At 37.1% G+C, this 16,179-nt stretch overlaps 1 protein-coding gene across 5 annotated transcripts in view; it reads left to right on the top strand.

Moving 5' to 3' along the window:
* The window catches only part of BCKDHB (branched chain keto acid dehydrogenase E1 subunit beta), a 285,277-nt gene that overhangs the window by 35,728 nt on the left and 233,370 nt on the right, over nt 1-16,179 (top strand). For all 5 annotated transcript variants that reach the window (XM_029223429.1, XM_029223430.1, XM_029223433.1 and 2 more), the window contains exons 4-6: nt 12,467-12,600; nt 12,822-12,977; nt 15,406-15,514. In XM_029223429.1, the coding sequence (XP_029079262.1) occupies nt 12,467-12,600; nt 12,822-12,977; nt 15,406-15,514 (399 nt within the window). The remainder of the gene's footprint in view (nt 1-12,466; nt 12,601-12,821; nt 12,978-15,405; nt 15,515-16,179) is intronic.

A 16,179-nucleotide genomic window follows, 5' to 3' on the forward strand; every position in this document is an offset into this window, starting at 1 on the left:
GGTGCAAGAGGGAGGAGATACGGGGATTTATGTATAGGTATAGCTGATTCATTTTGTTATACAGCAGAAACTAACACACCATTGTAAAGCAATTATACTCCAACAAAGATGTTAAGAAAAAAAAAAGAAAGGTATACTTGAGATATCTCACTCTCTTAATATATCCTCAGTTTATCTTACATATTAGGCTACAACTCATTTGTTAAAGATCTTATCTAAGTTGCAACAAATTGAGCACTTCATTCATCTTTAAAAAAATTTTTTTAATTGAAGTATAGTTGATTTACAATGTTGTGTTAATTACTGCTGTACAGCAAAGTGATTGTTACACACACACACACACACACACACACACACATATATATATTCTTTTTAAAAATATTCTTTTCCATTATGGTTTATCTTAACATCTCATTCCAATGTTTCATATTTTTAGTAACCTTCAATCTGATAATTGCTAAGAGTAATTGCATTTCTTGGCAAACAAAAGGAGATCCAACTTCTAAGTTCCCAAATAATTTTATTTTACCCTTTAAGATTTCTTTATAATTCATTAAAAGTAAAAAAAATCTCTTTAAAATTTATGCCCAACTTCTAAGAGTGTAGCAAGCAGGAAATATTGAATTTTTTTGAATAACTCTTTCATAATTATGATCATGTGAACTGTGAAGTTGAGATAGTCATTTGGAGATACTCGGTTGAATCTGAACCGATGTGAGGACTTTACTTGAAATTTCTCTTATATCTAATAGCTTCCCTTTCTCTCCACCCCTTTTCCTATAAGATAGATGATGTAAAGACTGCTTGACACTTTACTATTAGTAACATCTCAGTTTTATGCACAAGTTTGGAGATTTTATACTGCCTTTTCAGGGTAGAAACATGTATACGTTTATGCAGAGTAATAGTACTATACTGCAATGGAATTAATTATTGAATCAAAGTTTGAAGCACTTTTTTTTTTTAAGATTTTTTTTTTGATGTGAACCATTTTTAAAGTCTTTATTGAATTAGTTACAATATTGCTTCTGTTCTATGTTTTGGTTTTTTGGCGGAGAGGCATGTGGGATCTTACCTCCCCGACCAGGGATCGAACCCTTGCCCCCTGCATTGGAAGGCTAAGTCTTAACCACTGGACTGCCAGGGAAGTCCCTGAAGCACCTCTTTTAAAAGTTCTTTTAAGGAAATTCTCAAGTGTTTTCTTGACCATTTTTAAAATCACTGTTTTAAAGATGCTTCTAATTTTACTTTGTTGTTGGTAAGTAGATTATATACTGTGAAGGCTTAAACCAACCATCTTATTTGCTTTAGTTTTTGGAGAAATATCTGAGGGAATTTCAGGACACTGTTCATAAAGAATTTTTACATTCAGATTAAATGTTCAGAATTATTTTGCATCCGTGACTGTGTTGCCAGATAATGAAGGTCTAATTAGATATATTTTAGCATTGATGAGTTGAGTAGTTTGCAGTAGCCAATTTAGGAAAGAAACTTCTCCAGTAGAATGGAGCAAGTCTTGATAAAGGAAACAAGGCCACACTCAAATCAAAGCTCAGTTTCCTTATTTGAAGATGTGGGGCTGGTGGGAAGATCTTCAGTAGTACTAGGATTTTGTGCTTCTGTAATTTGTTTTTCTGCTTGCTGTCCTTTCATACCCAACCATAATTGTTACATGATCCTTAAGTTATTTCACAGATTCTCTACCTAGTTTTCCCTTTTGATTTAAAGAACATATTTTCCCCCTGTGGAATCCCTTATAGGTATAACTTTGAACTTTTTTCCTCCAGTAGATAATAGGAGTGTTCCTATATGCCCTTCCATTTAAATGAAGATTTCTAAATTAAAGATTAATTTACCCCATGATAAGCTGTTTTCTAATGATAGTGCTTTTAAACAATTGCCCTACTCTCCTTGGGTAATTTATTTTAAAAACCATCGTTTTTTTCAATGTATTCCTAAGTAGAATTGTTCTTCTAAAATTGAACAGTGGAATTATTTTATTTGATATTTTCCTAAGATTTTTTTTAAAGATTTTAAAATTATTTATTTATCTATTTTATTTTTATTTTTGGCTGCATCGGGTCTTAGTTGCGGCACATGGGGGATCTTCGCTGAGGCACATGGGGGATCTTCGCTGAGGCACGCTGGCTCTTCGTCGTGGTGTGCGGGCTTCTCTCTAGTTGCAGCATGTGGGTTTTCTCTCTCTAGTTGTGGTGCACAGGCTCCAGGGCACATGGCCTCTGCAGTTGTGGTGCGGGGGTTCCAAAGCGTGTAGTTTGCGGCAGGCGGGCTCTAGTTGAGGCGTGCAAACTCAGTAGTCGTGGCACATGGGCCCAGCCGCCCCACAGCATGTGGGATCTTAGTTCCCTGACCAGGGATCGAACCCGCGTCCCCTGCACTGTAAGGTAGATTCTTTACCACTGGACCACCAGGGAAGTCCCTTCCTAGGATATTCTTTCTCTTAACTTGTGTGAGCTAACTATTCTGGGAGTTTTCACATTTTCAGTGAGATTTAAAATTTGAGGGTTTTAATATCAGTGATAATCTTAAAAAAATAATATAAGCATATCATCTGGATCACTTGCCATGTAATCAAATATTGCCATGTGATAAATTGGTGTTTGTGCTGTGTGAAGGCCAGCTACTTCACAGTGTCTGAAGTATATGAAGCATTCACTGAACTTCAAATAACTGTTCTAATAGCATCCCTGCATGCCATACCCAGAGGAACCAGCATTATAGCAATAACATGTTCAAGTTACAGACAGATGAATTTAATAGATTCCATTTAACTTTCAACCATTCATTAATAGTCAGTATATCCGTAAGTACACACTGAAGAATTTTCTATACCTGATTCCAGCGATAATTGAATAGATACACATTTAATGAGGATTTCAACATGGTTGTGATACCAACTTTATCTGGAAGTAACTTCCTTAAGATTAGCATTCAAGGAATGCCATGGGTATTTTTTTTAGTGTGAGGTCTGATTATCCTCAATTGTCAAAGAAAGCCATGAGGTTACGTATACTATTTTGTGCAGTGAATTTAAGTGAAAAGGCATTTTTTTTTCATTAGAATGATTAAGTAAAAAAAAAATCAGAAAGATTATAGATAGAATCCTGTCTGAAGCTACGTTGCTACAGCAGAAAACCATTATTTGTTATACTCCATTTTTGCTGTTAACTTGAGTTGAATTGGTTATGCAGTATTTTTTTTCGTATTTAAAAGTTTGCTTTGCCTTTATCTTCTTATCAGGGTAATAAATGCGGAGTTTAATTTTGTATAAATTAAAATATATTAAAATTGATTTAAGTTGACATTAGGAATGCAGAGTATATTTTTCCTTTAAAAGTTGTCCATCTAATACTTGGTTTGAGAAGTCCTGGTCTATGATATTGAACATTCTTGTATCATAATTATAGTGGCTAACCCCAACCAGATGTTTCCTATTTCAGTTTCTATTAGATGATTTTATAATTTCCCCTGATTTTGGCTATCATTTCTTATTTTAATGTTATTTTGGTCATTTGTTTTTTTCATTCATTCATCTGTTGAACAGATATTTTAAAAATGTTGTATGTCAAGGACTATTTAAGGCACTAGAGATGATTGAAGATAATTCTCCTCTTTATGCCTGGGTGAGTCTATGGTCTCTCTTCACTGTCACATTTTCCCATTCTTTAAATGAAAAATGTCATGTATGTATTACTACATTTTCAAGTAAACTACTACCTGCCTTGCTGTCATATCTATGTGTATTGAGCACTTGGTGGGACATTACTACATCCTGACTGTCATAGACTAAGTGCCTTTTCAGCCCAAGCTTGATGGGCCTTTTAAGCCTGTTCATTCAAGTAAAACTATTGAATGCCCACTAAATTCAAGACATTGTGCTAGGTACTATTGAGTGTTCAAAGATGAGTGAGATAATAATCTGTATTCTCAGTAGAGGAGCTCACAAATTCTAATCCGGTCATTGAATCCTCGGAACTGATTTGGGCTTTGCTGGATCTGGACATTGTTGGTTCTGCACCTAGAGTTGTAGGCTCATTGGTTACAGTGGGACCTTCTGCATTTCATCTATCCATTCATTCAATAAACATTTACTAAGCACATTTGCTCTTGGTTGATTTTTATCCTTTTTAATTTTTCTGTCTTATCTATTTTAATAACCCAGATCTCTTTCCTAGGAGTATTCAGAATAATAAATGTAGAATCTATAGAACAAAACTCACAAACAGCACTTTCTAGCTATTGTTGCCTGGAGGCTACAGTTTGGAGAATGTTACTGTAAGATCATTGTAAGCAGAGGTAAACTTACTCAATCTGGAGGCCTTGGAACTGGCATCTTCTGGAACCATAAATATAGTGCTGCTTTCCAGGGAAAGCAGGGTTAATCAGAAGATAGGGGCTGATTATTAATCATCTATATTCCCATTTTACTGTTAATTTACAGGATTAATTAATCAGACTGTCCAGAGTGATGCAGGTCCAAGGATGGCCTTGGCCAACCTGTGGGATGTCTGCAGTCGTAATGACCCTTTTGAGTTGTCCGTAGGTGGGCTGAAATGACCAGGCCTTTATACTCTCACGCTGACTAATCATTGGATGTTGGCCGCCAAGCATGACCCTGAGCTTGGAGGTCAGTGTAGTTGAGGCTGAGAGTACTCTCAGCAACTGGGGCTACCAGTTCTTCATGGACTGGGGGGCTGGGCTGCATGCATCAGTGCCCACTGCAGGCAGTAGACCATGACCGCTACCTTGATGGTAGGAGTGCCTATTCGACTCACTTTTTTGTTTTTCTAGTTATGGGTCATGAGTAGCCGAATTTAGTATGCTAGCATATGGCAGATTAGTTATGGCCAAGGTGGTTTATATTTCCTCTATTACGTTATACACTTTATATACTTTCCACCTAAGTATTAACATTCCTTACCTCCAATAATAAGTCTTGGTTTACTGAGGACAATCCTGTTTTCCTGGGACTGCTCGGTTTAGGCCTGTTGATCAGCTAACATCTGTTAATTATTTTTGGTATCCCAGTACTCCCAGACATATTTCAGTTTGGAAGATAACTTGTATGCTCGTCTTACCCAGTATGTTTAGAAACATTTATTTGCATATTTATCTTCTCAATGTCTATCTGGCCTGCTTATCTAATGAATGCAATGTTCTGTTCTTTTCTACCTCTGATTTTAAGAATAGAAGTGATCTGGATTAACTTTGTACTTTTGCTTTATTTGACCCTCAAACAAATGCTTTTCATCTTTATTAAATTCTTCACCAGCAAACTTTATATCACAACATATTCCAGAAAGTGTGTGACTAAAACTACTGGGATATATTACCTGCCCTGTTAAAATTGTGTCTATAATGACATTTATTTCCCGTGTTCTGTATCTTAGTCACAAATGTTTACGTCCTTGTTTATCTTTCTGCTCAAGGAATCTGGGACTTGAGCGCTTTCTCTGATGGAGTTGATCTTTTTTCTGGAAGGATGTTCTGACCTATTCAGATTTGTGTCCTAAGGAAATCCTAGTTCCTTAGATAGAGGTGGCCAGTTTTAGAGCTGCCTTTTCAGAATTTTTTATTGGGAAAAATTTAATTTTACCCTAGGTGGATTTAACAACTTACAGGACCACTTTATTCACAAGAAAAACTCTAATTTAAAACTAGCTATGCGTTCCAAACAATGTCTAGGCATTAAAGATACTGAGATCTTCAGTTTTCTTAACCTACCAGGGGGTAATTGGTTGTCACCTTAAACCATGCTGCCGCTTTTTCCTAAGTGTTGTTTCTTTGCACTCTTTTTACTGTTTCTGGTCCACAGTTGTGGCCTAGATGTTGTCATAGGGAACGGGGTTCACTGGTGGATTCAGTTTGCCCATCTGTGATTCTTTGGCCAGAGAAGCCAACTGCTGGTGATGTTTGGCATCATTTAGTGGATGACGTCTTTAACAGATAGTACACTGCCAGTGGTGTCAAACTTCTTATCACGTTCCCTTTACAAAAGAAAAGCTGCTAGAAAGTGGTGGTATGACTTTATACTTAATCTGCAACAAATGAGAAGTTGGAGTCAGCTATTTAAATGATCAGCCATCTACACTTGTGCATTCTACACATATTTTTATTGTCTCAGGGGATCATGGAGTTACACAAAGATATTAGCCCAAAAGTTAAGGAAAGTTACCAAAATATAAGAAAGTGGCATCTTGTATGAATATCTTTTATTTTTATTATTAAAACTTTTTTATTTTTTAAATTGAAGTATAGTTGATTTACAAAGTTGTGTTGGTTTCTAGTGTAGGTCAAAGTGATTCAGTTACATGTATATATATATTCTTTTCCATTATGATTTATTACAGGATATTGAATATAGTTCCCTGTGCTATACAGTAGGACCTTGTTGCTTATCCATTCTCTATATAATAGTTTGTATCCGCTAACCCCAAATTCTGAATCCAACCCTCCCCCTCCCCCCACTTGGCAACCACAAGTCTGTTCTCTATGTCTGTGAGTCTGTTTCTGTTTTGTAGTTAAGTTCATTTGTGTCTTAGTTTAGATTCCACATATAAGTGATATCATATAGTATTTGTCTTTCTCTTTCTGACTTACCTCACTTAGTATGATAATCTCTAGGTCCATCCATGTTGCTGCAAATGAATATCTCCTATTCTTATTATCTGTATTATCAATAACCATAAGTTTATCTGAAATGTTAATCTTACTCAGTTGTCTTAAATTCGAAAGAAGTAATTCAGGTATTATTTATTCTTTTCTGACCCAGTCAACGCTGTCGGTCATTGAAGAACTTTTAGTAACTGCAGTCCCACCATCATCTCAGTTGGAAGCCTCCCCAGCTCTGATGTCTACCTTGAACCTGCCCAGCTCACTGCCTCTAGTGCTTTGACTCCAACGGTCCTTTGACCTTATTGATTCTTAAAATCCACGAATCCCACCACCCTGTCACTGACTCTTACTCCCCTGATGACTTTTCTTCTCTTTACACCCAGTTTAAATTCCATGCCATGATTTGCTTGGCAAAATCCAATGCCAGTTAAATCCATCTCTGTCTAAATCCTAAATCCTGGGCTGAATATTGCTGGAACAAAACATGTCATCTTGCCAACTGACCTCACTTTCCATTCAGGACTAGTGATCTCCACAGCCCACTCATGCTGCATGTTCCTGTTGCATTCACTCTTCCATTTTCCCAGATGACTATTTCATACACTCTTTTCTCAACACTGCCTCCCCTGTCCTTACTCTTAGCTAATAATCTAGTTTCAGATTTTACTAAGATAGATGCAGTGAGCATAGAACTTTGGCAGGCTCTTTCCACTGCATCTTTCTGTGTACCAGCATCAGTACCCGCAAATGCTTTCCTCCTGCACTCTGAATGAACGTCAGGGTTCTTGTCACCTCTCCATACCAGACCCTTGCCTCTGTCATCATCGCAAACACATGGTTCCAATCGTTCTTCCTTCTCTCCATTTCATTAATCTTCTCAATCATCAATGTCCCCCTCTCTATTGATCATTTCTATCAGCCTGCAAATATCCTGTTATTTCTTCCATCTTAAAATAATCCCTCTATTGATTCCATATTCCTCTCCAGCTAGTTGTTGTTCCTTTTCTCTTCTTTCCTTTACAGCTAAATTTCTCCAAGTAATTGTCATTATTTCTTGTCTCCAATTTCTCTTCTCCCATCCCTCTTGAATTAGGCATTTGTTTTCTCCCTCTCTCCCACTTGGCAGACACTGTTATGTCTGGGTCACCAGTTAGAAAACCCTCAGCCCTCATCTCACTTTCAACGGGAACAGGTTGGTCTTAGAATCACTTGCTTCATTTGACTTCTAGGCCAGCACATTCTACTATTTTTCCTCCAAACTCTGGCTTTTTTTCGTTCTCAACTTTGCTGATTATCTTTCATGTCTTTTTAACACTGGGTCTCTCCTTTCTCTAGGTACCCACTTAAATGTACTTGGGAATCTCATCTAATCACGTGTTTTTTTAATGCAATCTTCATGCTGAAGACTTTCAACTCATATATCCAACAGTCTAATGAGTGGCTTTACCTTAACGTCTGAAGGCATCTCAAATGTAACATCTCCACAACCGGGCTCCTGGTTTCTCATTCCAACATGCTGCTTCCTAGTTTTCCCTTCCTTGGGCAGTGGTAACTCTCTCCTCAGGCTACTCAAGCCAAAAGCCACTGAATCATCTTTAGCGTTTCTCTGACTCATACTCCACATCCCTTTCCCTTTCCTCGGTAAATCCTTCTGACGCTATCTTTAGACTATATCTGGAGGCTCTTATCATCTCTTACTGGGATGATTGCAGCATCCTGTCATCAGTCTTGCTGTGTCCACATTTGCCTATTTACAGGCTGTTCACCAAATACCAGCCAGAGGGATCCTGCTGAAATGCAACTTGGAGGATGGCGTGACTTTGCTCTATGGCTTCCTGTCTCACTCACCTACTTACTGACTCACTCATTCTCACAGTCGAAGTCAGACTGTTTACAGTGATCCCCCCGAGGCCTCGTCTGACCTGTGCCACTGCCCCAGCCCATCCTTTCAACTCTTCAGCTTCATCTCTTACCACTATTTCTCTTACTCCATACCAGGCACTCTGGTCTTCGTACCTTTCCTCTGAAGTGCTAAACATATTTATACCCCAGGACTTTTGCACTTGCTGGTCCCTCTGTCCAGAACACTGATGCCCTGGGATGTACTCACGGTACATTTCCTCACTTCCTTCAACTCTTCCTTTAAATGTCACCTCTCAGTGGTGCCTCCCCTATCTCCCTGTTTAAAGCCACAGGAGTTCCACTTCCTCTCCCCTGATCACTTACTCCCTGTGTTATTGTTCTTTGCAGCTCTTGTCATCATCTAATACGCTATGTATTTTACTCATTTATTTTGTTTTTATTGTCTGTTTTCCCCGACCAGAATCTAAGTTCCATGAGGATAGGATTTTTTTGGGTTTTCTTTGCTGCTGTATCCTCTGCATCTAGAATAGCATCTAGACAATATTAGGTACTTTGTAAACATTTGAATACATGTATGAATTATTTTTGTCTTTTCAGTATCATGATTGGTCTGTTACAGATATGAAACTGAGCCATAGGGAGTTTAGTAACTTGTGGTGATAGCACTTAAACCCAGATCTGTCTTAACTCATAGCGTAATCCCTGTATGTATTCATCCACCCATCGGGATACTATGTGTATGAACTTTATGTTAGGTTAATTGCATTCTAAAGTAAAGGAAGTTATCAGTATTGTGCATTTTATTTGTACTCTTACCCTCAATCATGACCTGTTTGGGAGAAAATAGAAACAGGTTTTTAAAAATTTTATACTTGCTTTTCTTCTTTTTATTTGTTTTTTTTATTTTTTTAAATTTTTTTAAGAAACAGATTTTTATTATTTAGTTCATGTTGAAGCAGTTTCTGTTAGAGCATAGAAACTTGTTGGCGAGAGCTGTTAAACAGTTTCCTCAAACTGTTTTGGAGTAAGAGTCTGAGAAACTCAACTTTTGCCTTTTAGCAGCAAAAAAGGCTATGTTTATTGAGATGAAAAATATCTGAATCCGGGCACTTGATGTAGCAAAGAATAGATAGGAACCCTGCTCATCTGGTTACGGTGCTTGCGGTATTCAGGGATGTGGATTCCACAGGTGGCAGCTGGAATCTGTGTTCATTTTCTACCAGTGAATTGTTCTTGGTCTAATGGAGGTGTAGATCTTCAGCAGTTATCAAGCTACTTGCAGTCAGATAGGAAACCGATGAGGGATGGGGGTCACAATTTCAGAAGGTAGTCCCAGATCATGATGACAAACTAAACACGAATCCTGATTGGTCCCCATACTTTTCATCCCCTGGCCAGACTGTGGCCACTGCTTGTGTCCATCCAGCTCCCTGAAATGAGAATTTTTCATGAAATACTGATACTGGTTGAGAGGTGGTAAAATTTCAAGTGAGAATTGAGTTGTATGCTAATAACATATCCTGCGGATTAATGGAAAACCTAAGGTGTTTATCAAGACGCTTTCATTGGAAGAGTGTCTAAAAGTCTTCAGTGGGTACGGCTGACATCTCTGATCAGCCCGGTGGGTCCCAGCTCTTGTCATCTGCGGCAGGCACAGGGTCAGCCGAGGGTTTGAGCAGAGTGTATGCACAGGTTTTGGGGGGCCCCCATGGAGTGCCCTGTTTTGAGGGACTTAGTGTCTCAGGTTCCAGCCACTGGCAGCCCCAGACTCCATTCCCTGACACCTCAGGTCAACAGGACTGAGTCTGTGTGTCTGAGTTCTAGCTGTCTCATGTCAGCCTGGGGAGTCCCCCACTGGGAACAAGCCTGATAAAGGTGGGGCCCATCCTGCATGTGCTTCCTTTCTTTCAAGGGTCAAGTCTCCTTCTGTTCAGACCTGCTTTTCGGTTCTCTGACACCTTTAAGTAGTTGTTATATTCTGTCCAGATTTGTAATCATTAGATGTGGGAGGGCTAGTGTGACAAAAGCTACTCTGCCGTTACTGAAATGGGAACTTCAATAAGTTGTGACACATAGTTTTTTCATTATCATTCAGTGCAAGATACTTTCTAATTTCCATTATAATTTCTTCTCTGAGACATGGGTTATTTAGACGTATATTTAAAGTTTCCTTTCCTAACACAAGGCTTAAAACAATTTTTTTTGAGGCATAACTGACATATTAGTTTTAGGTGTACAACATAAGTGGGTATTTGTATACTTTGTGAAATGATCACCACTATAAGTCTAGTTAACCTCTGTCACCTCACGTAGTTAAAAAATTTTTTCTTGTGATGAGAACTTTTCAGATCTACACTCTTAGAAACTTTCAACTATGCAATACAGTATTATTAACCATAGCCACCGTGCTGTACATTACATGACTGATTTGTTTTATAACTGGAAGTTTGTAGCTTTTGACCACCTTCACCCATTCCCCAACCCTCCTACCCACTTCTGGCAACAAGCAACCTGTTCTCCGTACCTATGAGCCTGGTGTTTTGGTTTTATTTATTTCTTTTTTTTTTTTTTCAGATTATACATATGAGTAAAATCACACGGTATTTGTCTTTCTCTGTCTGACTTATTTCACTTAGCATAATACCCTTTAGGTCCATCCATGTTGCAAATGGCAAGATTTCATTCTTTGTTATGGCTGAGTAATATTCCATTGTGTGTGTGTGTGTGTGTGTGTGTGTGTGTGTGTGTGTGTTTGTGTGTGTGTGTATGTGTGTCTATCTCTCTATCTATCCATCTATCTATCACATCTTCTTTATCCATTCATCCATTGATGGACACTCAAGTTGCTTCCTCCATATCTTGGCTGTTGTAAATAATGCTGCAGTGAACGTGGGGGTGCAGATTTTTTTTAAAAACTTTACTATTGATTTCTAGCTTAATTCCACCATGGTCTGAGACTATACTATGTAGGATTTTAATCCTTTGGAAGTTGTTGATTGGATGTATAGCCCACTCTGTGGTCATTAGTGTCAGTGTTCTCTGTTTACCTGAAAAGAATTTGTATTCTTAGTTCTTGGGTGTAGTATGTCAATTAGGTTATGTTTGTTAATCATGTTCAAATGTTCAATAGTTTTAAACTTTTTATTTATTTATTTATTTATTTTTTGCGGTACGCGGGCCTCTCACTGCTGTGGCCTCTTCCGTTGAGGAGCACAGGCTCCGGACGCGCAGGCTTAGCGGCCATGGCTCACCGGCCCAGCCGCTCCACGGCACGTGGGATCCTCCCGGACCGGGGCACGAACCCGTGTCCCCTGCAACGGCAGGCGGACTCCCAACCACTGCGCTACCAGGGAAGCCCTTAACTTTTTATTTTGGTGTGCTTTTCCTGTCAGTGAGACTGGTACATGAAAATCTCCTACTATATTGGGAATTTTATCTATTTATCCTCTTAATTCTGTTAATTTTTTCTGTTTATTTGGAGCTTGTGTTATTAGATGACTATAAATTTGGAATTATATCCTCCTTATGAATTGAACCCTTTAACAGTATGAATTTTCCCTCTTTATCTCTGGTAATGCCTTTTCCCTTAAAGTCTACTTTGTCTGCTATTAACGTAGTGACATCAGCTTCTTTTGGTTAGGTTTTCCATTGTGCGTTTTTTCCTTCCTTTTCTTTACATTTATCTTTTGAGTGTTTTTTTTTTTTTTTTTCAGTAGTTAGGTTTTGGTTTCTTGTATCCCAGTGTTACAATCTTTCTTTTAATTAGGATATTTAGATTATTTAGAGTTAATATAATTACTATGTTTGCATTGAAACCAACCATCGTACTATTTCTTTTCTGTTTCATCCATATATTCTATGCTTTTTTCTTCTATCTCACCATTATTAACTCAGTGAATTTTCAGTTGTATTGTGCATTACATTACTCTCTTTTGTCACATTAAGATGACTTTCATTTCTTTTGTAGGTAAAGATAGAGTTTTTAACACCCCATTGTGTGAACAAGGAATTGTTGGATTTGGAATTGGAATTGCAGTCACTGGTGCTACCGCCATTGCGGAAATTCAGTTTGCAGATTATATTTTCCCTGCTTTTGATCAGGTAAGAAGATTGCATTTTACCATAATCGAGCCTTTCTAAGGGAAGTCAGTGAAGTATTAAAGAATTATCTCCACTCTCCCAACCCCTATCTTAGGAACTTTTTGTTACCTTTGAGCTATTTTGTTATGGACATGTATTTAAAGATCAAATAAAATGGCTTATGAAAATGCATGGGAAAAAGGGACTCATTGTGACATGTCCGTTCTCTCTTTCCCCCTCAGATTGTTAATGAAGCCGCTAAGTATCGCTATCGCTCTGGGGATCTTTTTAATTGTGGAAGCCTCACCATCCGGTCCCCTTGGGGCTGTGTCGGCCATGGGGCTCTCTACCATTCCCAGAGTCCTGAAGCTTTTTTTGCCCACTGCCCAGGAATCAAGGTATTCTCACTTATGTACTTTATTTGCTCTCCATTTGATGTTTCTGTTTTGGTTCATTCGATTAATATTAACTAATATGGTTATCTAGAGAAAAGCAATCAGGATTTTTGGAATTTATGTGAACTTAATTGTTTTTAAGAAAGAGAGCTTTTATTTCATTTAGATTAAGCAGCCAACATCCAGGTTTATAGAATATTTTCCTTGAAGCAGCACTGGCTTTACCCCAATGTGAATTTCATAGACTTCAAATAATAAAACCGAGAACATAGTTTATCTTCCATCTCTTTCAAAGCTCTCCTTCTTTCTTTCTTTTTGTTTTTTTTTTTTGTGATAGAAATCATCTTTATTTATCAAAATAACATATATTACCAAGACATGAAAAATGAAACTGACAGTTATACATTCCTATCAATCAAGTTATACATTCCTACATTTGTCAAGTTACACATTCCTATCAGTCTTTGGCAAGTTTCACAGATTTGTTCAGCAAAAAGGCCTTACTTGCAAATTCCATTTGAGCAGAAAGCTTGGTTTCTTTCTCATGGGGCTTTCTCACTTAACAGTTGATTCTGGAGTAATTTTAATAAATCTACTGCTTAGTGCATATTTACCTCAAAGTCACAGGAATAAAATTTTGCTTTTAGTCTATTTCTTACTTTTAAATAGACCGACAGAAGACTTGGTTACCTAGGTATGTTTTCCAGTCCAGGGTAACGTAATACTTGCTCAAGCAATTAATTTTGAAGCATCTCCCTTTTGCAGCCTTCCACGATAATCTTAGGTCTTCCACAACAGCTTGGGTATTTTGATTTAAAAAATATATATTTTTTGCTTATTTTATGTCTTAATTTTTCACATTATCTTGTTTTGTATTTTCTGAAGAGCTTTCCAGGGAATCAATATAAAAACTCATAGATATTTCTACCCAGAGCTTTATGTCTGGTTTTTGATAACATGAGTCATTTGTAAATATGTCTATGTTTTATTGTTTTTTCTACCAGATCAAAGTTGTAAAATTTTGTAGTTAAGTAGGGGTTGCATAATTTTTCAATGTAAGCTAGAAATGGTAGGTTGGGACAAAAACCACATTTGAGGCAAGTTATTTTTGTGCTTGAGCTGAAGATTGATTCACATTTAATGTTTATGATGTTACCCAGTATTTTTAAGAGCAGTTCTTTTCTCTCACCCCTACCTCTCTCCCCCCATGCTTTCTCTTTTATTTTATCCCAAATGAGAATATACATATAGTACAAAAGGCTAAAAATAAATACATGAAGAAAGCAGATGAATAAAATCTAAAATAGGAACATAAGATAAAGACATTGTGTGCTCTGATGAGCAATGTATTTAACAGTCTCTTTTTGGAAAATAGTGAGATTTGTGTTATTTTATTTTTTAAATAAAACTTCTTCAATAAAATGGTCTAAAAATGATTTTGAAAGCCAAATACAGTTTGCTTCAAGGAATCTTATTTGAGTCTTTGTGATAAATTCAGGTTTATTTTAATGATAACTCTTCCTGTGTAATAACATCTTTATGTAGTTATTTAACAGTCATTAAACTGGACAAGAGTTTGTGATTTGAGGCAAAATGGTGTAGAAATTAAGAGCTTGGTCCGTCAGAACAGGCAAGAATCCTTGCTTTAGCAATCGAGGTAACCTTGGGCAGGCTGCTTGTCTCTCTTTAAGCCTCAGTCTCTATTTCTAAATTGGGGAAAATAATAATTGCTACTTCGTGGGGTTGCTATGAACATGAATTAATCCACATAGTGGATTAATCAACAGTTAACACGTATGCTACCTGCTGTTATTACCATCATCTTCCTCGTTATCAGTCTCATTCTCAAGAAGGTCCTGAGTCCTTTCCCCAACTGGAAATGTGCAACGTCCACACTTTTCTTTTAGCTTTGCAGTAACTGCACATTATATTACCTGGATCATAAAGTTCAGTGGATTATTTTTCCACTTAGGAAATGAAGGCCAGATTTTTCATGGGAAAGGAGGAGATTTTGGCATCTTAAAATTGGAGAAGAGAGTTGCGTGCCTTTGAAAAGTACCAGTTGGATATTAGTAGAAAAGATTTCTTTATAAGTAAATACAGGAAGATATTGACAAATTTACTTTTTTGTTTCGATGAGTGCTCTTTGTGGTTTCCTTTTATTTTTTATGTATATGCCAGTTTAACTCCTTGAGAGAATAGCAGTATCTTAATTACCAGAGTATGGTGGGCATCTGATAAATGTTTGTGGAACAAATGGGATCATTTTGGACAATATGTGAATTTTATGACAAATGGTAATTAGTCTAAAAATACAAGATTTCTGTATTTAATTAGTAACAATTGGTCATTTAAATATCAACCCTTATATGTGAGTTTACTGGGATTCATTTTCACTGAACTTGTCTTAAAAAAAAATCTGTTTTTGCAGGTGGTTATACCCAGAAGCCCTTTCCAGGCCAAGGGACTTCTTTTGTCATGCATAGAGGATAAAAATCCTTGTATATTTTTTGAACCTAAAATACTTTACAGGGCAGCAGGTAAATTTTTCCTTTATTTTATATTTATGAACATCTTTATACATTTTGTTTTGCATAGCTCAAAATTATAATTTTTCTTTCATAAGCTTGATTTATATTTCCCTGTAGAAAAAAAAATTCTGTTGTCTTCTATATTTAGTTTGTCCTCAGCTGTATATTTTAAGTTAACTTTAGAGAAAATCCATCTAGCTATTTAAATTTTAATTTTGGAAACAGGGAAGCAATGTGAAGTGGTAGCAAGAAAGTAGGGATTATGTTTGGCTACATAGTAGATGCTAAGTAGATGTGGGTTGAGTGGAAGAGGTTGAGTGGAAACGGTAGCAAGAAAGTAGGGATTATGTTTGGCTACATAGTAGATGCTAAGTAGATGTGGGTTGAGTGGAAAAGGTACTAAATAATATCAAATGTCCTTTTAGCTAAAGTGTCCTTGTAGGTCTTCATCTAAATTAGGATTCCTTTGATAGTGAAGGGAGCACTATTAGTTTTGTAACATCAGGTCTACACTGGGATGAGTGTCTAAGGCAAACTGAAATGTTTGATCACCCTCTTTCTAGCTCAGAATCATAATTCTGTAAACACTCATCTATCATTGCTTCTTTATCAGCCATAATGGACTTTTAAACATCAAACTGTTTATTCTGCCTAAAGTGTATTTTATTTCAAAT

The sequence above is a fragment of the Monodon monoceros genome, unplaced genomic scaffold, assembly GCF_005190385.1.
Source record: "Monodon monoceros isolate NGI ecotype Baffin Bay Population unplaced genomic scaffold, NGI_Narwhal_1 Super_Scaffold_15, whole genome shotgun sequence".
NCBI lineage: Eukaryota > Metazoa > Chordata > Mammalia > Artiodactyla > Monodontidae > Monodon > Monodon monoceros.